This window comes from Psammomys obesus, unplaced genomic scaffold (assembly GCF_907164565.1).
Source record: "Psammomys obesus unplaced genomic scaffold, mPsaObe1.curated_primary_1811, whole genome shotgun sequence".
Lineage (NCBI taxonomy): Eukaryota > Metazoa > Chordata > Mammalia > Rodentia > Muridae > Psammomys > Psammomys obesus.
Window position 1 is genome coordinate 8,553,494 of NW_026596162.1, and position 22,165 is coordinate 8,575,658.

At 44.5% G+C, this 22,165-nt stretch overlaps 1 protein-coding gene across 2 annotated transcripts; it reads right to left on the reverse strand.

Moving 5' to 3' along the window:
• Positions 1-915: 915 nt before the first annotated feature.
• Positions 916-17,407, reverse strand: Tbc1d7 (TBC1 domain family member 7). Of its 2 annotated transcripts, none has more exons than XM_055595230.1 (8): positions 17,261-17,407; positions 15,769-15,949; positions 14,764-14,844; positions 11,116-11,303; positions 5,917-6,054; positions 3,856-4,001; positions 2,212-2,341; positions 916-1,149 (listed from the first exon to the last, which is right to left on the reverse strand). In XM_055595230.1, exons 2-8 carry the CDS (start codon positions 15,878-15,880, stop codon positions 1,063-1,065), a joined length of 882 nt encoding a protein of 293 aa, XP_055451205.1. In that variant the 5' UTR covers positions 15,881-15,949; positions 17,261-17,407; the 3' UTR covers positions 916-1,062. The 2 variants fall into 2 exon arrangements, with proteins under 2 accessions (XP_055451205.1, XP_055451206.1); XM_055595231.1 differs by having other exon boundaries at positions 17,243-17,407.
• Positions 17,408-22,165: the final 4,758 nt, after the last annotated feature.

Genomic DNA, 22,165 nt, shown 5'->3' on the forward strand with positions numbered 1-22,165 from the left:
GAGGGACTGGGTTCTCAGATGTCTAACTCTATGATGTCATCATCTCCCTCCCTGACTGTGTAGGGGAAGGATGATGCTAAAACTGATTTGCTCCTCAACGTTCTTACAGGGCAGTGAGCTGAGTAAGTCTGAAACAAGGGCCCCATGTCGCTCACCAGTCTCAGAGTCATCAAATGCTTCATGAAGGGTGACCATCATATGACAGAATGTGGCCCAAGGATCATCAGCTCTTAACCCTAACCTGCCACCCCTCCTAATCCTGTGATAGCAGAGGGCTCTGGAAAGCCTGCTTTACATTCAATGATCTGTTAGAAAACATCAAGAGAGCCACAATCAAGCGAGTGCTCTCTCCTTAGAGGGTAAATGTAGAGGTGTTTTATCCAGTAAAAGCTTCATGCCAGTAACCCCAGCATTCAGGAGGCCAAGGCAGGAGGACTGCCAGGAGTTCATGGCCAGCTACATACTGAGTTCCAGAGAGCAAGGTATAAAAGGAGGCCTTCCTCAAAGAAGAAAAGTGAAGACTTCATTCCAGCTGGCACAAAGAGCGGGGAACATATAAGAAAATGCAAAGACTATTTTTTTTTAAAGCAGGTTTAGCAAGACAGAGCATGAGAAGGCAGTCAGCTCACACTTGTACACGTTCTAGGTCAACAGAAGGCAAAAGCCAAAGCTGAGAGGCCAAGAAAAGGAGGCTGTTCTTTTTCCAGAAGCAGGCCTCTCTAAGTAACTAACGTGAGCTCGTTGCTCGGCAGAGGGAGGCAGCACCTCACTTGGACCACTCAGGAACACACCCAGGCCTTACCTAAACTGAGCTGCCTAAAACCCAAAGGAATTTCCCAATCCCCCTCCTACCTTACCACCCCAGAGCTACACAGAGTCAGTGTCACCAGCTTCACAGCACAGCCACACCAGGCATTTCAATTAAATTCTTTTTACTGGGGGTGGGGGGGTTGCATTTTGAGCACCACAGCAAGATTACTATTTCTAACCAGTTAGTAGACCAAGTGACATGGATGAGGTGCTCGTGGAGGGCCTGCAGACTGTCCATGACGTCACGAGCTGTCAGGCTGAATGGACTGGGGTCCCACAGTGTTTCTGCCACAAGTCGATGGCCTTGCTCACAATGGCGTCTGAGCTGTCCTGAGGAATCTGTGAAGAACAAAGGAGTCCAAGTGATGCTTCTGTGTTACTTCAGGATCTGCCCTCACCCTCTGTGGCAGCTGTTTCCGTGGGAGCTAGCTCTGCTTTTGGAAGGGGGCTGCAGAGGTGGGATGATTTAATGCTCCTGGGGACACACTGAGGAGCTCTGGAGCCAGGCGGTCTGCCACTGCCCACTCACCACCTAGCCCTGAATGGTACTCAGTGGCCTGCAGCTCAGCACCCATCTCTGAATAGGGAACAACATCCCAGATTCACAGCACTAGTCACAGGATGACAGAAGAGAGCCCTTGCTTGGCACATGCCTGGCACTGTTGGCCACTAATTAGTATAATAATGATGATTCACTGAATGAACACATACATATTGGCTTGGCTCTTACTATTTAGCAGGCCACACTGCACGTGTTAGAGCTGGCTAACTAAAAGGGGGCTAGGGGACCCTGAGTCTGCTCCAAGATGTACTCTATGCAGGAGCAGCCTCTTTCTCAGGAGAGATGTTCTAAGAGGGAGGAGGAGCTGAGTCACTGAAGCCTTTTCAGCATGCACTAACATATCTAAGCACATTAACCAACCCGGCTGGGACCGCACCAGAGGCAGTGAAGGCAGGGAAGGCCCCAAGAACCTCAATGGTGCTCACTTGCTTCAGATTCCTGCTGTGCTCACTGGGGATGAGACTTCACCCCAGGAGGCATGCTGCAGGCAAGGGGCTTGCCATGCAGACCAACATCCCCAAAAGAGAAGCAACACTGTTAAGGATAAATAACTATTTCTTCTTGCCACGAGTGCAGTGCTTGACCATAATCCCAGCACTCAGGAGGCTGAGATGGGAGAATTACCGAGACCTGGAAGCCAGAGTGGGGCATATAGAGAATGCCAGGCCAGCATGGGTTATAGCACAAGTCACCAGCTCAAACCAACAATAACATAATGCTTTAGTAGAGTAAAAATAAACTGTATTACTTCTCTGAAATAATATAATACAGTAGGAAAGTCTGGCTTGCAAAGCTGCCTTCGTTTCCAGATTCCAAATCCAAGGAGACAAAGCACTCACATTTTCCAGGAACTTTGTTATCTTCTCTGCACTGTTCAATGCCATGACCTTTATTTTAAAGGTTAATAATATTTCTACCGCTACAAAAACTAGGATCTTGCAGGATCCACTTACAACTTTATCCCAGACCCTACAAAACAGAGAGATCACCAAATTAGAGGACTTTAAAGCTGATGTTACCCAAACATCTCAGATTATAAAATAACATCCAATTACACTCATTTTAAGTATATGCTTCAGAGAATAGCTATGACATAATTGGTATCAACAGGATAGATGAGCTACTGAGCAGAGTCTAGGTAGAACGGCTTTAGAAGGATAAAAGGAGTTCACTTAAAGTTACTGCTGTGCCAGAATGTTCCAAATGCCTGCTGAGAACTTGCTATTGAAGAACAAGAAAGTCCTAAGCCAGAGTGTGTACCCTGCTCCCACCGTGGAAGCAGGTGCTTACTGCACACCACAAGACGGCAATACAGCGAATGAAATGTCAGGGATTGCACTGCCAGGGAGCCTGGGATCCAAGGGCTCTTTATGCATGTGTATGTACAAATGCCTGTGTGTAGGTACACAGGCACACATGGTAAAGGTGTGGAGGCTGGGGCTGATGGAGGGTGTCTTTCTCTATCGTGCTCCACTTTAGATTTCGAGACGGAGCCTCTCACTGAACCTCATGCTCACCAGCTGGCTGGACTGGCCGGCTGGTGAGCTCTGAGGACCTGCCTTGTCTGCACACACCCCTGCCAGCACTAGCTTTACAGACATGCCATCACGCTGGCTTTTTACACGGGTGCTGGGATCCAGACTCTGGTTTCATGTCTGTCCAGCAGGTAGCTGTACCCACTGAGCTGACCCCAGGGCCTAGGAGCCAGCCAGTTCCTGATCCACTATTTCTCTAAAATAACTGTTCGATAAATCTTGTAACTTTCAAAGTTGGTATTGGACTCTATGTGCTGAGTTACACATTTTCTTCTAATACTTTCTATATGCTGATTTCCTTTCTTCCAAACAACATCACAAAGACCTGGAGTTGTGCGGCTGAGACTAAGAAATGTCCTTAACACAGTGGTTCTCAACCTTCCTAACGCTGCGACAGTTCCTCATGCTGTGACCCCAACCATAAAATTATTTTTGTTGTTGTTATGAATCACCATGTAAATATCTGTATTTTCCACTGGTCTTAGGTAACCCCTGTGAAAGAGTTGTTTGACCCCAAAGGGGTCGCGACCCACAGGTTGGGAATCCCTGTTTTAACATGGGTCTCAAAGTGACTGGAGAAGGAAAGTTTGTCTCTGACAACCTTCAGCTCTTTCAAGAATGTCATGAAATGACATTCAAAGAATGTAAGAAATACATTCTAAGAAATACAAAGGTGTCTGTCTGTCAGGATCCAATACCTGTCTAGACAAGAAGCACTCAGGCTGCTGCACACCCTTCACATATGACTGCCTCACGGCACCCAGAGGCCCACAGCCTTCACAGGCATATATTCAACAATAAGGAGAACCATATTAGCTCTGCTAGGGAATGTAGCTTCAAATCACCTTCCCATTCTGAAGCAAACTCCAGTCTTGAGGGATGACCATATAGGGGCCAGGATCCCTTTCTGACTCCAAGCTGCCAGCATGCAGTGGAAAAAACACATACCTCTGTAAACTGGACTCGGGCAGGCATCCTGCAAAGCACCTTTTAAACCAGAGATCATAAGGAAGTTTGGAGACCGCAGAACACGTCTTCAGGTGACTCAGCAGCCTGCTGTCTTCCAGATTCAAGTACTGTTCGAAAGCCTTGGGCTAAAGATTACGCAGTAAAAGAGATTACTCGTTTCCTGTGACATAATGTCACCTCATGCTACACACTATGATGGAAAAAAATGTGTGTGCTGAGTAAAAGAAAGTGCTAGGAAGCTTGAACACCATCAAGTCAGTCCTAACATAATAGTTTTTGGTCACTACTGACAATGGTGACCAACTGGAGCTGAGGGCTTTGGCAAGATTCAAGACTGTGCTCAACCCACAGGACAGTAAGCAGGCAAAAGAAAGTCAGTCTCCCTGATAGTGTACAAGCAGATACAACAGCTAGAGCAGAGTCTAAGGCAAGGGTCAGCTATTATGGACAGCTAAGAAAGGCCCATGGCAACCTGGGGGATCTGGAGCAGCCAATCATATAAAGAGATGGAAAGGTGGCTGTGGTGGCACAAACCTCTAATCGCAGCATTCAAGACACTGAGGTTCAATGATGGGGTCTGAGGCCAGCCTGAGGAGAGCCAGTCTCAAGCCAAAAGTGCAGGCTAGAGACACTGCCCAGATGAAGTTATGAGTGCTTGCCACACAATCATGGGGACTAGAGTTCAGCTCCCAGCACCATGTAACAAGCTGGGCATCTGACATTTCCGTAACCCCGGCTGCGAAGAGAGGCAGAGATGGGAGGGTCTCAGGGGCTTGCTGGCTTCCAGCCTAGCCAAGAAAACACAAGCCCAAGCCAGGGAGAAAGGCCACATGAAAGGAATAGGAGGAGAAATGGCCTATACATGCACACACGTGCAAGCTCACACACACACACACACACACACACACACACACACACACACACACACAGAAAAAAAAAAAAAAAAGCCCTAGAAATCTGCAAAGCTGACCGATAAGGAGTCATGGTTACTGTCTGATGGACAAGTTGACACCTGTGCAGCAGAAAGCAGGCAAGCTCAGGACCTGCTTGCCAGGTTGAAATGTAAATCTGCCCAAATTAAGTAAGTAGATTTTAAATACACCCCAGATGCTCAAGCATTCTCTCATAGTACCTCCCTAGGAGACACACACACACACACTCAAACATGCAAACACGCACTCATGAACACACGCACACATGCAAAGAGCAAGGGCAGGTTTATTGTCAGTGTGGGACTATTATAGTTAATTACAGCAAAACCAGAACAGGAAACACTGAATAAATTATGTAGGGAAAGTGATTCTGAATGAGAGGCTGTCAATCCCAGCTACATTCAGAATCGCCTAAGGATCTGAAACATTAGAATTCTAGGCCCCACACCTATTTAGATTCTAATTTAATTGAGTAAAGGTAATGAGAAGTTTTTCAAATCTCTTGAGTACTAACAGGAAGTCAGAACTGAAAGCCAACGGTTTGTCTGAATGAGCGTAGAAATTCTGCAAGTACTGAATTACAGACAAATAACAATGATATGGCCCAAGCATAGAGTAATGTACTTCATGTGTTCACGTGTACAAGTGCACGTATGTGCATGCTGGAACAAGGTGACAGCCCTGAGCCCCCTGCACCAGCCCTGGCGGCCCCCACTCCTGACAGGAGGCTGAATGAGAAGAGCCAAGCTCCTGCTGCTAAGCCTTCCACACATGTGGGCAGGCAGAAACCTGAACTAACACAGAGGGAGCGTTCTAGACAAGCCAGTGGCTGTAGACCAGGATACTCCAGAGCAGGTGGGTGTTCCGGGGGTTCACCCCATGGAGACCCGGCAGTCTTGGGTTGTCTTTGGGCTCCAGTAGCAGATCCAAGGAGCCCATTCCATGGGAAATACTTTCTGGCCTTTTGCAGAAAACATTTTCGAGGAGCTACGATACAGGGTCCACTCGTCACAGCAGCAGCAACTAGAGTAAGAGTATTCTCTGACACTACTTATTCCTCAATTAAAAAATAAAAACAACAACAAACAAACAAACAAAAAACCCTCACCAGCTGAGGTAAAGACTCCCGGTACTTGTTGTTTAACTGCTTCACGAAGCATCGGGTGATCCAGTAACAGTCTACGCTGTCTTCCACCATCTCTTCCATGGCTTTAGCAATGGCAAGAAAGACTTCATCCTCTGGCTCCTGAAAGATTGACAACAAATCTCAAGAGGGAGGCAGCAGAAGGAAAGATATACTTCTTTACTGAAAATGTAACACTGGCCCCTGCATTCTAAGAGGACACATTAATAAATCAAAAGAAGGTTCAGCAGGGAGAGTGTATCAGTGAGGAGAAGCAGGAGAAGGGAAGGGCACATAGCTACAGAGGATCATGGGAGTCAGCATGGCTGAACAATAGCTGGCTTTTGTGTGGAGTCTGCTTGCAAGCACAGGCAAGGCAGGGTCTCTCTCCATGCTAGATTGGGATGTGATGACAAAAAACATTTTGGAATGTACATAACTTAAGAATCCTGGGGGACTCCAAGTGGGCTCATAAAACATCTGACTTACGTCAGAGTTTTCGCACACACCCTTAGAACACTGCTCTACCTAAAAGGTTAAACACCCTGGAATCAGAATTTTAAGAAGCAGAAGAGTGACAGTTCTCAGATCTGTTAATATGAAAATAAACCCTCAAGTAATTTTCAACAGAGCAATCTTACAAAACTGAAACTCTATTCGGAAATTATTTTGTTTTCAAACACTGCCATCAACACCAAAAACAAACAAACAAACAAAACAAACCTTAAATTTTAATCTAGGATTTCATATTTGATACTTTTAAGGTTAACAGGAAATTAAGAAATACCTTCTATTCCCCTGAGAAGTCCCAAGTTAAATGAAAATTTTAATAAAAAGCAGTTTATTCTTAGGCTTCCTTTCAGCTTATTGGTATCTACCAATGTAAGGAGTCGCAGAGTTAGATTTACAAGAAATATATTTCTCTAAGCATTTTACTACAGTATTGGAGGACACAAAAGGAGCAGGAAGGAATGTAAATCTTTCTCTCTAGGCCTAGCCCTGGTCTGTGGGACCCTGCAGGTGGCATGTCACTGGCTGCTCCTAGTCACTCTGACAGGTCCAGGGAAGACTGGTGTCCTTCGCCCAGCTGTGCTCCAGCTGAGCACTCACAGGCTCTTACAACCAGGTGATAGCAGAAGAGGGGCTGGGTGTGTAGGCAGAAGCGGAGAGGCAGAGTGCACCTGAGACTGCAGGGGGAGGTGTCTGGCTCGGAGCATGGACCAGTGAGTACGGATGAGGATGAGGTGGAAGCCAGGCCCATAATTTAGACTTCTTACCCCGACAAAATAGCAAACCTATCCAGTACGTAATCCAAGAACTCACAGCCCTTCCAGTAGCTTGGTGGGCTCGGCTGCATGGGAAGCTCGGGAAGGATGGCAACTGGGCAACTTAGCAAAAGGTGAAATAAAGGCTCCGAGTGGGCTAGAGGGGCAGCTCAGTGGTAGTGCACCCAAGAGGCCACAGAGCCCGTCAGAACCACAGAGCTCGTGTGGTGCCATCAATGCCACAGCGCTGCCTCTGAGTGACGGGAAAATGGGTGTCCTAGGTGCCGCTTAACATCTGGGCTCTTCTCCTTCATGCACGTAATGGGAAGAGGGAGCACACGGCCTTCATTCGCACTAATTTGTCGCAGGGACTCTAACATTATCTTCCACGTCTGTAAAGGCATATGAGCCACATATAAAATAAGTCACTTATGTTTTGAGGCAAGATCTCGCTGTGTAGCCGGTCTCACATGCCAGAGCCTCCCTTCTCTGCCTGTGAGTACTGGGATTAGAGGTGGCGATGCCACACCTGGTTCAAAGCCCCATCTACGCTAAAAACGAATTTTGTAGGTAATCAAAACTTGCATGTGAATCCTTGCTTGGAAAATCCATTCAGCCAAATAAATAAAACCTTCATTAAAATACCCAGGCTGCAGTAAAGTAGCTGGCAACATTGGTACATTCAGGAAAAGAAGCCAGAAGCAAGTACCTTAGGATAATGGGGACTTTTTAATATTCACAACTGTAGCAGGGAAGGCTAAAATAAACTTGTAATATTGGAATTGAACTTCTCACTGTGAATCCAGGATTTTTATTAATATAGAAAGATATACGCTAATGTACACAGGCTGGGGTACAACTCAGCAGCAGACCACTTGTCTGGCATGTGTGAGGCTCTGAGTTCCAGGCCCAGGAGCACAACATCTATATTTTTTTTACACATACATACGTGTGTGTGTGTGTGTGTGTGTGTGTGTGTGTGTGTGTGTGTGAGTGTAAGAATGACAAACAAATTGGCTATGTGTGGATGTATATACACACTCATATATATTTCCTACCTTGGTCTTCTAAGCGAACCTTAAAGCAAACAGCCCAAGAGAACAGAAACAAAGCTGATTCCAGGACACCTTTTTTGTGTCAAAGTGTCAGGAAACACTTAAAACAGTGAGCACACCAGACAGACACGGGTGTCAGGGGAAAGGGGCTCTAGCCGAAGCTGTAGCATCTTGAACATCGAAAGGAAAAATAGCAGTAAAAGATTATAGCCCTTAGCATACACCCACACTGACATCAACAAATAAATGCAAAGGGAAACTGTTACAGATGAAGCCAACTAACAGACGCAGAAAGAATTCAGGAAATAGGCAATCACAATTTGGCAATCAGAGAAGTAAAAACATTTTAGGCAAGAATAATAATAATTTGGTGAGTATTTATAAGCCCCAAAATTCCATGTGGGTGGCATACATCTTTAATTCCGGCACTCAGGAGGCAGATGGAGCTGTGTGAGTTCAAGACCAGCCCAGCCTGGTCTACATCACAAGCTCCTGGCCAGCTAGGCTGACACAGTGAGACTTTTGTCTCAAATTTTTAAATTAATTAGTTAATTGATAACATATTAAATATAGTATATAAACTATATAAGTAACAAATATGCAATATATATTTATATAAATATATTATATGTATTTGTATGTATATTTATATAGTATTTATATATTTATGTTCATGTTATAAATACTATAAACTATGAATCTATAAATTTACACATAAATAACATGTCAATAATATATATACATACATATGTCTGAAAAAAGCCTTCGAGTCTCTCTTCACGAGTTACTCATTAATTACAAAGAGTTTACAGGTGAGGGACACTATGCCAAGTGATCAAATTTCCAACGCTTCTCTGCTACCCTTGCCAGTAAGCAGCTTCTAGTTAGTAAACACCAGACAGATGGAGAAGTCCCTAAGAGACTCTTGCTCTTCAAAAGAATCAAGGTCAGAGAAGAGCAAGGAAGCTTGAAGACCAGTGGGTTCAGGACTAAGAATGGCAACTAAGTGCGATGTTGATCCAGGACTGGATCAGAAGAGCATCAAGGGACAAGCAGCAGGAGATCAGAAGGTGTTCAGCTTAGCTCCTAGCCCGGTGTCAAAGCTGGTTTGTAAGCTCTGATCACCACACTGTGGCTGCGGGAGACCCAGCATGTGAGGACGTTGGGCAAAGGTACTTGGGGCTGGTGTGCTATTTTATTACTTTCTTCTATGTCTAAGATTACTCAGAGATGAAAGACTAATCTCCATCAAAAATTTAAGTCAATGGTTGGTCGATGTATCAGCCAAACTTTAGCAAGGAAGAGGATAATCACATAGCAGTTCTAAGTGTCTCCCCCACAAAAAAAAAAAAAAATAGTGATTACAAAGGGAGAAAGAATAACTTCCCAGGAGAAACCTTACCAAAGGATCAAAAGTTGATGATGTCTCATGAGGCAAAGCCACACTGAGCCTCCTGACAGAAGACACTGAGGCACATCATCCATGGGTACCCCTGCGAAAGGGAACAGCCTGTACCACACCAGGACCTGAAGTGAGAGGCTTTCTATAATGTTACTGACCGACATCTGTCAAAAGTGTCGAGGGCATGAAAGAGACAAAGGACCCGTCCCAAATCAAAGATGTCTAGAGCACCATGGCAACTCAGTGTAATCCACAGTCCAAAATCAAATCTTAAACTTGCCTGTTTGTTTACTTGTGATGGAGGGCATCCCTAGAACAACTGGGTAAATAAGAAAGGAACTTGGAGGTCAGACTGAGTGCTGCTGCAATACTGACTCCATGACATCATAACTGTGCCATACTCACCTACAGAGATGCCTTGTCTCCACAGGGAACATACTGAAAAGCCTGAACAAACACAGCATCATGACTGAATCTTGCTCTCTCTGGCTCATATAAAGAATTCTGTGTACATGGCCAGAAATGGTGATGCATGCCTAAGATCCCAGCACTTAGGAGGCAGAGGCAGAAGGGTACTGAGTTGGAAGCTAGCCTGTGCTACATACATAGGGAGACTTTGTCTCAAAAGAAAAAGAAGAGGGGTTGGGGAGATGGAACTGCTGCTCTTCCAGGAGACAAGGGTTTGCTTCCCAGCAGCCACATGGTAGCTCACAACCACTTCTAAGTCCAGTTCCAGGAAATCAGATGGCAAGTAGTATACAGACATGTAGGCCAATCACCCATACACCTAAAATAAAATATTAAAAAAAAAAGGAAGAAAGGGGAGGGAGGAAACGTGCACATCTAGGAAGAAGTAGCAAAGCAGATATCATCAAATAGTAACAACTAGAAATGAGCAAATAAAGATATGAAAATTCTTGGTAGTATTTTGTGCCCTTTCTTCAAGTTTGAGATTACAGTCAGGCATCATATAATAAAAGTTAACTAAAGCCCTAATCTATGATAGCAAGCCTCTAAGATTAAACTGCTTAGGAATGTCACAGGCATCTGAATTTGAGCAGATATAAATATATGATACACGATGTCTGCAAATGAGCAAATGTCTAATGACTCATTTCTCAGCACATATACCCATCATTAAACAATGTGTGACTGTGTCTAAAACAAAACGTATTTTTAAAATAACTGACATTGATTGTTCAGGACCATAAATCCCAGGGAAAAATGCTGCTTTCCTTCTACCAACAATGGGGCACCACTAAAAGTTTCTAAGACAAAACATTATGTAATGAAAGCTAACAAAAATAAGGTCATGGTGGCATGGCTCAGTGATAAAGTGCTTACCTGGCACTCATGAGAACCTAGGTTCGATCCACACCTCTGCAAACACATTAACAGACAAAACAAAGAGTAATTTTAGAAAAGGGGTTGAGTTAAATGTCAAGCGAGAATGACCACTCACCAGCGGAAAAGAGGGACTTCGAGGCAACTTCCCAGACTCAAGCTGATACATGCGGAGATACACTTCGACCTGAGGGGTGGCATCATTGATGAAGCGAACGACTGTCAAGGCATGGAGGACATCGGAGTACTGATCTTTGCGATAGGCCATCACCTGGGCATGAGAGTCATGGTGTGGAGGCAAGATCCCTACACAGAAAGATGGGACAGGGAAAGAGCAAATGCTGAGACACCCACCCAAACCCTCCTTCGGTGAAAAGAATCCTGTGAGAAGCAGCCCCACACGTGAGATTCACACAAAGGAGGACCATGCGGATTCCCTTTCAAAAAGTCTCACTCTAACAATCTTCTATGTTAAGAGCTTTGTGAGATGGTGCATCATTGATATGGGAGAGAAATGAGATGGTACCACAAAGCCTTTAAACAAATGAGTGACGTAATTTCAGGACAATAAACACATCAACTGTAATAGTGGTTTGACTCAGCTCATGGCTAGCAGCTGAGGGCGCCTTTAGCTCCTGGGGCCTCTCCCTACTTCTGGCAGTTGGGCTCCTACATCTCAGAACAGTTTTTTCTCCCCTTTCTTCCTTTTCTCCCTCAATAGTTAAAACTTATTCACAGAATACCCTATCACAAGTCCATGCCTTTGTCACTATCATCTCGCTGGCCACCCTCTTTATTTTTTATAAGTAAATGGCATAGGGAAAACAATGGGAAGACTACGAGCCCGGTGTTCAGTGACGCTGGGCTCCAGTCTCGGATCAGCTAATGCCAGGACTCTCACCAGTGTTTCAGTTTATCACAAATGTGGGCATTTGTGTCCCCCTAGCAGAGGCAGGAAATGGGATAGACAAGCCCGACACCAAATCCTCCCTGAAGAATCAGAACCTCAAGCATTGGCATAAGAAAATGGATTGTAGAATGTTAACAAGGCATTGATAAGGCTCAGTTTTGGTATAAGCAATTTTTTCACTTTATTTATTCCAAACCCATTAACGTAATGAGGCTGTACAGAGTCAGAGACTCTGGAGTCAAGATTCCTGGGTTTGAGGTCTAACTACAGGTCACTGACTTGAAGAGCTCCAGAAATTCCCTCTATCTCCTGGGTCTCATCTGCTCCCCAACTGAAAATTAGAGACAACAACACCTAAGTCCACAAGTTGCTATGATGAAGAGACAAATTCATAAAGCACTCAGAAAGGTGTCTGGCGCATGCCTGGCAGGCACTTCATTTGACTGTGACTCCCTTTGATGCAAAAACCCAGAGACCAATTATTCTAAAGAATGTTCTGGGGGCTGGAGAGATGGCTTAGTGGTTAAGAGCACTGTCTGCTCTTCCAAAGGACCCGGGTGATGCACGTAAAAAAAAAAAAAAAAAAAAAAAAAAAAAAAAAAAAAAAAAAAAAAAAGAGCAGCAAGGCAAGCTCAACATTCTGGAGCCATAAAACTCGGAACATGTGTCTATGGCTCTGTGTCAGGTTCCCAGAGAGGTTGAGGGACACACTTAAATGTCCTCCACTTCTGGGCTGGTGCAGACTAAAGATCTGGAGTTGAACCTACCATAGGCAGCAGAATGTCAAGGATTAAGCCTGTGTCTAGGAGTTCATCCCAACAGCTCTCTCAACATTTATCTAAAATGGTACTAGAGAGGCAGCATCCTCAAAGCCCAAAGCAACCAACCCAAACCAAAGAGCCCTTTATACTGTGACAGCTCTGCATTCTCAGTGCCTCTAACTACAGCAGAAAAACAACAGTGGCTTAGATGGCAAAGAAGTAAGAAAAAGCCGAGGTAAAAAGCCAGGTGGGGTTTGACATTCAGGAAGGGTCACAGACACAACAGTTTCCCATTAATAAGACACACAGGACAGCCCAGAAGAAATGGCTGATGAAAACTGCCTAAAATGCACCCTTAGAAGAAATTTAATTTGATGACTATAGAGTCTTTATGTAAAACTCAAGAAAAAAAAAAAAAAAAACTCTCGAGAAAGAGTTTTTTTTAAAACAGTTATTATGACTTCTGTGGATGGTTACCACACACACGCCTAACCAGACACAAATGAGCATAAAAAGCTGCCAAGATGCTCAACAACAAACCATCACGAAGTGCTTTCTAGAACAGCTTGTGTTCCCCTATGACCTCCATATGGCATGGCAAGTCTGAGGGCCACAGATTTCTCAGGTTCTGAAATGTACTGCAAACACAGCACGAGGTTTGCTATCCCTCATCCCTGACCTTCAAGTGAGTTCTCCCAACATAAGCTTTAATTCCTTGTCTGTCACAGGCCTTAGAAAAGTGTTTTAGGCCCCCAGGGTCTGTGTCCATCTAGGATGGCAGAACTTCCCTCAGGAGAATTTTAGAATTACTGTACGTAATTTATGTAAACTATCTAAGTTAGTGGTGGAACCCACCGTTGCGCAATACACAGTGGTAGTTCATATTCCTCCTACAACTCCATCCTCACCCCGTCGTCTCACAGGTAAACCCCAGCTGTTTAAGGAGGAAATGGAGGGTGATAACGAACGGGGATTAGATGCTCCAGCAGGCTCAGCAATGACGGGGAAAATCCTGAGCTCAAAGGGACACTGCCAGCTGCTTACAGCAGATGCTGAGCCAGTCTCCTCCTTACTCAGCCCAGCTCTGAAATTCTGGCAGATTAAAAAAAAAAAAAAAAGTATTCCTCCTTTAAAAAAAAAAAAAACATCTGTCATATCATTTTTATTTCAAAAAGTACAGGTGCATTTATGTTCCTCAGTAAGAGACTGATTTGATTAATTGTGGTACACACCAATGAATAAACACATGATTCTATGCAAGCTGTTCTAAACTTGCTCTTTGACCCATTTCACACTCTACACTCAGACACAACTCAAAAGAATCACATTCTTCAATCCTTTGTCAATATGGTTCCTCTTGTGGAGTCAGGGGTATCCTACCCACTTTGTTGCCAAGGCTTTCCTGAGACTCATGGTTCAGCCCAGGGCCTCAAGCTCTAAAAGACCCACGAAGGGCTAGGGATCCAGGCATGTGCTACCAAGTCTGCCTAGTACCTGAGCACCAGAACCTCTGCCTCCAAAGGTCACAGAGTACAATGTACTTAAGGCTAAAACCTAAAAGCACTTTAGCTCAAGATGTCTCCTGACAGAGCCCACTGTGGTATTCCTCCTGGCTATCCAGCTGACAGCAAAGACATCCAGTTCTCCTTTCTCCCAGCCCAATGTTCTTGCCAGCCGACATGACCACCTAAAGAGCACTCTTGGATGGAACTGATTTTGATGGCCACAAAATCTCTGTGTAAGATTTAAGAAAGAAAAATTCAATGGAAAAAACTATAATAGTTGTCATTGTTTTTGCAGATAATGACCACAGAGACCTACCAAATGACTGAATGCACAAAGGCTTTATTTCAAGAACAAATATTATCTTCTCTGCTACCACTAATAAGCAGACACTCCAAGAGTAATCATTAATATATTTCTGCTGAAGTCACTATCCTAAAGGCTTTTACAGTGAGCAGTAATTGGGCCTCCTGGGGAAAAGCCAGCAGTTAGCAAAGAGTCTCAGAAAAATCCTCCTTTGGTGACTGTAAGATGACAAAGGACCCCACTCAATACATTTGTAATTAAATCCCCCAACTCCTGGGTCTCATACCTAGAAGCACCTTCCATACCAACGCACGGTACATGGACGGGAGAGGGAACCTCTGGCTAAACGTACAAAGCTTCTCGATGTCTAGAGGGAGAGAAAAGAACAATTAGACATGTCTCATGGGCTCACAGCATGCGGAAGTGCAGTTTCACATCTTAAAACTGAAAGTCTAGCTCAGACACACCTTCAGGAGAAACACACCACATGATCAGCAAACTTGGGAAAGGCCATAGTGGTATCATTTCTAAGCTGCTTCTTCTATAACTGAGCTATCTACGACAGCACTTAGGCAGACTAAGTGCTGTCTATTTTGCACATATCACTGCATTCCCTTTAACATTAACATTATGGATTTGGGTGGAGACAGTGTTGCTCAGTGGTAGAGCACGTCTTAGCATGTGCTAGGCCCTGGATTCCATCTGTCAAACAAGAAGAAGCACTCAAGTTTGTTTTTATACTATGGTTCTGTTTTACTGTGAGTAACAACAGACTTCATTATTGTTGGCTTAAGATAAACTAAATATTGATGTGCAGTGAAGGATTATCTTCCATGAAAGGAAAAATCATAACCCAGGTTCTTAAAGGGTTTATGTAGAAACCATGGTGATATATCTAGAAATTGGGAGGAAATATATAGGCCTAATAAAAAATACTATTGACTTATTTTTAAAGGTGAGGATGTCTTACTATATACCCCCTGGCTGTCCTGGAACTCTCTATGTATACCAGGCTGCACAGGACTCAAAGATCCACCTGCCTCTGCCTCCCAAGTGCCAGGATCAAAGTCTTGCCCCACCACACTCAGCAGTGTCCAGTTTATAAGAAGCCTTGCAAAAGCTTCTCCCCTTCAATGAATTTGAAAAACCTCCAACTCTTCTCAAATTACAACAGTCTGACGTGTCATTTCACTAAAAAAATTACAGCAAGTAATAAGCACTGCCGTGAGTCCTTTACGGCAATGTTTTCCTGCTCACTGCAGACCAAAAAGCCTATGCCGAGGAGACTCACCGAGACGGTCATCCTTCAAGAGGATTTCCAGTGATTTCTTCTCTTCAACTCCACGAAACCCGACTTTCTCATAGTAGACTGAACGGAAGTTCCTCTGAGATTCGTCAGTCATGTTTCATTCTTAGAGGGATTTTTTTTTTTTTTTTTTTTTTTTTTTTTTTTTTTTTGTCCTTTAGTGTGCCTAAAACCAAAGACAAAAAGAATTGGGAAGACATTCAGTGATTTTCTCTGCCTTTTGACTAATCAAATGTGATACATCGACTGTCCGTAAGCAAGGAGCATTAAGTCTTTGAATTCATACAACTCTAATCTCACCTCCTTAAGTATCTTGGTCAAGGACAAGATATAAGTAAGCTATTCTCCAAGCTACTAAAACAGATGGCATAGAATGTAGGCACTAGCATTTGCTCTTATGAGAGCCCTTGGCACAATGAAGTATCTTGTAGCCATTATAAACTTTTGAAAAAAAAAAAAAAAACAGATGAAATAGAAAAAAAGGCAAGTTATATTATGTAAATGGGGCTAGCCAGTGCTATGTACTCTGATTCTGCAACTAGGGTCTTACTAAGTGGCCCAGGCTGGCCTCAAACTCCTGTCCTCTGTCTCCTGGGAGCTGGGATAAAAGGTGTGGCCCACCATTCCTAGTTCAAGATATGCATTTTTAAAAAAATATTAACAATCTTCAGCTAGAAGGATTCAAGGTTACTTTAATTTCCTTTGTTTTCTTTAGCTGTGCTTTCTAAAACGGGCATTTGGAGAAATGAGAAAAACAAACAAACAAAAAATAAAAAAATATAAGTCCTGCCCTTATTTTTCTTGTACAACTCTGCCAAATATAATTATCAAAATACAAGACCTCCAACATGAAAGTATAACCAGAAGACGGTTAGGAATGTAGACAGATGACAAATGACACCACATTAAAACCCATGAGCACTCAAATCTTATCAGAGGCCCACCATTCTTTCAGAACAGTGCTCATGATACTAATGGTAAACCAAGATCGAACGAGGTTAGTGAGTCAGACACTGAAGATGCAAACATTCTTCCAAGGAAGAAAGTCCTCAGCTCCTAAAAGCCCCCCAGACGTCCCCAAAGACCAGGGGAAGATGGATTTCTTCTTGGGAGTAAGATATTATCTGAACAGAGCCTGTCACGGAAAAGATTAGAATTCTATTTTGAAAGCACGATTTAGAATTTAGACTTGCTTTTTTTGGAGTTCCAGGCTCTCCTAATAGCTGTTTTTTTAAAAATCCAAGGCATTAAAATGTAAAGTCTGCAGTTTTGTTTTTGTTTTGAAGCATTCGCGGGCCCTGTGGCCTGAGGACAGGCTTTCTGAGACTGCACTGTGACGGCAAAGGCATCGCCCTGAAGGGCGTGCTGTCAATTCCTGCCCAGGTGCCTCCACCTGCGGGAAAGGTGCCGGCACCCGGTGAAGCCCCAGGCCCCGCTCTCCCGGCTGTGTAAGCTTCACCTCTAGTAGTGCACACACCGGGGTTCAGACTAAGAGATCCGGGGAGGCAGCGAAGAGCTGGCCTGGCGAGCAGAGCCACCGGCGGCCAGGCGGAACCACAAGTGCCGGGGCAGAGCGAGCGAGGGGAGCGATGCCACGGGGACACCTTCGCCGGACTTCCACCGCTGCCGCACGTCCCGCGACGCCGCTAACGCCCGCCGCCGGACATGACGTCACGCCGAGTACGGGTGCGCGGAAGGCATTAAGGAAATTTCCACCCACGCCCGGGAACCGAAGCAGTAAAGCCGGGGACGGCTGAGCGGTAGTAGCGGGCTGAGGTCCTTTGCGCCGTTGTGCTTCAATGTCTGCCCTCTCACCTTGATCCCGAGACCCTGGCGATCGTCTCCCCCTGTGTTCAGCCATGCTTGCTCAGGGTGCCCTTTTCCAGCCGTCGTGGCCCTACCCAGTGGGGACCGGGACCCCTCGCGCAGTGTTTCTTACACTTCGCTGTGTGGAAAGTTAGAAATTAGCCTTTGCGTGTTGATTGCACCGCACTGCTTCTCCCAAACGTTCTATGTGTCCACGAGAAGCACAAACCAGTAGGACCTCAGCTATTAAAAACTCAGTGATGGGCAGGAGAGATGACTCGGCGGTTAAGAGCATTTAATGCTACTGCTCTTGCAGAGAATCCGGGTTCAAGTCCCAGCACTCACGTAGTAGCTCACAACAACTTTCCAGTTCCAGGAAGTCCAAGGTCCGCTTCTGGTTTCTGCCAGTGGTAGGCGCATGGTGCATGAGCACGCAGACAAAACAAACACATACTTAGAATTTTTAAAAACTTAGTGGTCTTCCAGTAGCCACGGAAAGATAAGCAAATCTGCTTTTTCAGCGTTTACTTTTCGCAAGGAGGCCAGTTGCTGTCACTTGCCTTTTGGCAGCGACTCAGTCAAACCCTAGAAGGCCAGATGCACAGCCAGGGGAGGCTGCTTGCCTGGGGAAGCCGTGAGCTGCTGGACAGAACTGGGGCATCCGATATGATTTGTCACATCGGTGTTGGCATTGAGTGGGAAACAAGGACTAAATTAGACAACTGTTAGGAAGATCTAGCTGTTTGGGGCCAGACTACTCTTCAGCTTCTTGAATTGTTAGTCACAGTCTGGCTTCCTAGAATGTTTTAGAAAAGGAGCTATTTGTGTTGAGTGTGTTGGTTGTGAGTCACATTCTATTTATGTATGGCCAGGCCATTGTCTTTGTGTAGTCAGCTCAGTTAAAATATAAAAACGAGAGTTGAAGAGATGGCTAAATGGCTAAGAGCACTGGCTGCTCTTCCAGAGTAGTTGGGTTCAGTTCTGAGCTCCTTCATGTATATAAGAGGAAAAAATGAAGTTAAAAATACATTGAGTCCAAACTTGAACCCATTATTAGATTTAATAGATATAGTACTCTTTAAACATTAAAGCTAACACTTTCTGTTTCTGTTTTCATTTCACAAGCCTGTGGGCTCAAGAGTATAGCAATGCCTGGGAAGGTTTAAGCCACCGAGGTTTAAAAGCAATCTTCCAGCAAAGGTGGTGCAGGGATGTGCCCCGGCTCCTTAAGAGCCCAAAACTTATAGACTGCCTTCTGAAGACGGTGGCTCCTGAATTTTCCCTCTTCATCTCTGGATCTGTGGATCTGGCTTACTTGAGTCAAATAGGCAGAACCAGCGCATCACTGTAAATACAGACATTCTCTGGGCATGGAGCCGGCGATCCTCCCCAGGGGACCATTTTTCACAGCACTTGCAGATCCTCTGTGCCTGGCCCAAGCTGTGGAGTTTGGACTCATCTACATCACCTAGGAGACAAACCCCTGGCCCTATCTCTAGGAGTTTCTTCATTAGGTTACTTGAGGCAGGAAGATTTACCCTAACTGCAGGTGACCCACTGTTCCAGAGTGATGCGGTGGATTAAATGTGGAATGCTCCTCCCCACTTCATATATTTGAATACTTGGTCCCCAGCTAATGCTGCTGTTTGGGAAGGTTGTGAAACCTTTACGAGGTGGAATGTTGCTGCAGGAAATGGGTCACTGGAAGCAGGCATTGGTGTCCTGTTCACACTCCACTCCTGACTATGGATCCGATGTGGCCAGCAGCCTCCTACCACTATACCTTGAACATGATGGGGTCTATCCTTCCTCAAACTGTAAGCTGAAATAAGCGCTTCCTCCGTGGACTCTTGTCATGTATTTCCATTGCAGTAGGAAGACAGGAAGCTAGCACAGCTGCAGTGAGGCACTGTCTCCTTACGTGATTGTGAAGGTACTGGAGAGAAAGCTGTCACTGGGGTAGATAGTGAAGAATTTTTTAAGTAAGTGAGTGCAGGTCAGTGTTAAATCACATGTTGTGATGGATAGTTTTACTGTCTACTTGACACAGCTAGCGCTATCTGAAAGGAGGAAACTTCCATTGAGACAATGCCTCTATAAGATCCAGCTGTAGGGCATTGTCTTACTTAGTGATTGGCGGGGCAGTGTCTAGTCCCCTGTGGGTGGTTCTATGCCTAGGCTGGTGTGCCTGGCTTTCATAAGAAATCCGGCTGATTCATTCGCAGCAGGCCAGTAAGCGGCATTCCTCATGGCCTCTGCATTAGCTCCTGTCTCTAGGATCCACTCTCTGAGTTCCTGTTCTGACTTCCTTCAGTGATGAACAGTGCTATGGAAGTTAAGTCAAATCCTTTCCTCCCCAACTTGTATTTTGGTCATGATGTTTCATCGAAGGAATAGAAACCCTAAGATACATGCTTAGCGTGCAAAAGGGCCTGAGTTCAAGGCCCAGTGCCACCAAAATAATAATAATAAAGTACTCACTAAACCATAAACGCAGGAAATGACAGCTGGGACATGAGTATATGAAGTAGGAATCACAGTATATTTGAGACTCCGTTCCTGTCTGGTCATGTCATGGGGCACAAATAAAAGGAGAAAGTAAAAAGCAGGTTTGAGAATTGACCATGTTTTCAGGTATGTTTTCAGGTGTGGGTAGGTTGAGCTCAAGGTGATAGCATTTGCAGGCAATGCCCCGAAGCAGCTGTGGATTGTGTGCCCGAATCAGAGTGAAGAGCTGAGGTGCGAGGGTGCTGTGAAAATGAATTCTAGGATGCTTCAGCAAACCTTAAGCAAAGTGCACATCAGGGAACCCCTCCACAAAGCCCAGCAGTCCCAGGAAATCAGCTCCCTGTGATTCTCAATGGAAGCAGCAGAGGGCAACAGCAGCAGTGAGTTCAGATAGGCTTCACATTTCCCTGAAAAAGGAAAAAAAATTTGGTTGCCAGGGCAGGCTGGGGATTTTGTCTCCACCAAAAAGCAGTGGATGTTTCCAGATGCTGAGAAAAAGACCAGCCTTATGTGCCCAGTTGCTGGTAGAAGTTCCTAAACAAAAAAAGGACCTTTTATTCACCAAGCAGAAAGGACACATATTGTTAGAGTTAAAGGTGAAATGGTCCCCCCAACGCCCATGTGTTTGGATGTTTACTCCCCAGTTGGTGGTATGGTTTAGGGGAAGTTTCAGATCTTTAAAATTGGAGCCTTCTGTACACAGGGGACTTTTGTTACTTTATTGAAATCTGAGGTAGAGTAGAAACAGGTGTTTGATCTTTTCTTTTAAACTGAAATACTGTGAGATACAGTCTGTGTTGCTTAACTGGAGTACATTTGGAGGAATGCCTCAGGAGGCATTTTGAAGTTGGAAAAAATCTCATAGAGCATACTAAACAAAATAAGATAATTAAGATGTCACTGGGCCACATCATCTGTTTTGGTTTGGTTTTTTTCTAAGCATATTACTGTGTAGACAAGGCTGGCCACAAACATGTAATCATCCTGTTGCCATCTCCTAGGTGCCAGGATTATAAACATGTACCACCACACAGATCATCTTATGGGATCATTGTTGTCATGTGCGCTGTCCATCATCTACCTGACTATCATGTACTGCAAGACTGCTCTTGCCACTGAAGCCACTTCAGTGGTATTGAGAGTGTGGTCCATGAACTAGTGCTGGCCCATGCACTCTTGTTTACTGACCAGCCTGTGAGGCAAGCACGGCCATTCAGAGCAAGCATATATACAGATCCTTTATAACAATTTGGCAGTCATTTTATGTCTATTCATTCTGGTAATCAAAACTGGGAGTTTATGTTTTGTAAGTCTCTTTGTTATTTCAGTTTTCTAGTAAATTGATGGCTCATCATTGGTCACTAGATCAGGCAAAAATCCCTATTATAGAGACATACATATATATCATATAAAACCAAACCAAAACAGATATACAGATATATATGTGTGTGTGTGTGTGTGTGTGTGTGTGTGTGTGTGTGTGTTTTGGTTTGGTTTTATATATATATATATATATATATATATATATATATATATATATATATATATATATATATATATAATGTTTCTTTCATGAGAAAATTAAACCCCATCTTGCACATTCTCACAAACATGGAAGAGCTTCTTAATTGAGTCTCTAGATCATCACAAATAAAATGCCATCAGAGGGGATAAGCACTCAGGAGCAAGCAACAGTCACTACGAGTTAAGGCCAGCCTAGTCCACGTAGGGACACTGACCTAATGGAACTGTGCCTTTATAAAAGGAGAGATCTGAGCAAGGACACTCACTCCTTTTCACCATGTGAGGCCCAAAAGCACCTCAGAGCTCTTCAGATCCCCCAGCAACAAAGAAATACCTTTCTGGAAGCTACCATCCAAGTCTGAATGTCCTAGGCTTCAGAACCATGAGCCAAATCAACCTCTTCCTTCCTGGGATCAGATAGGCCCATGGGAAATGGGCTAAGAACAAATGTAACAGCAGATGGTTCCATCAGGTCAGTGGAGACTCCCTGGTGGGGTCCCAGAAAATGAAGAAGTTAATTTCCTGTTGTACACACAGGAGTCTT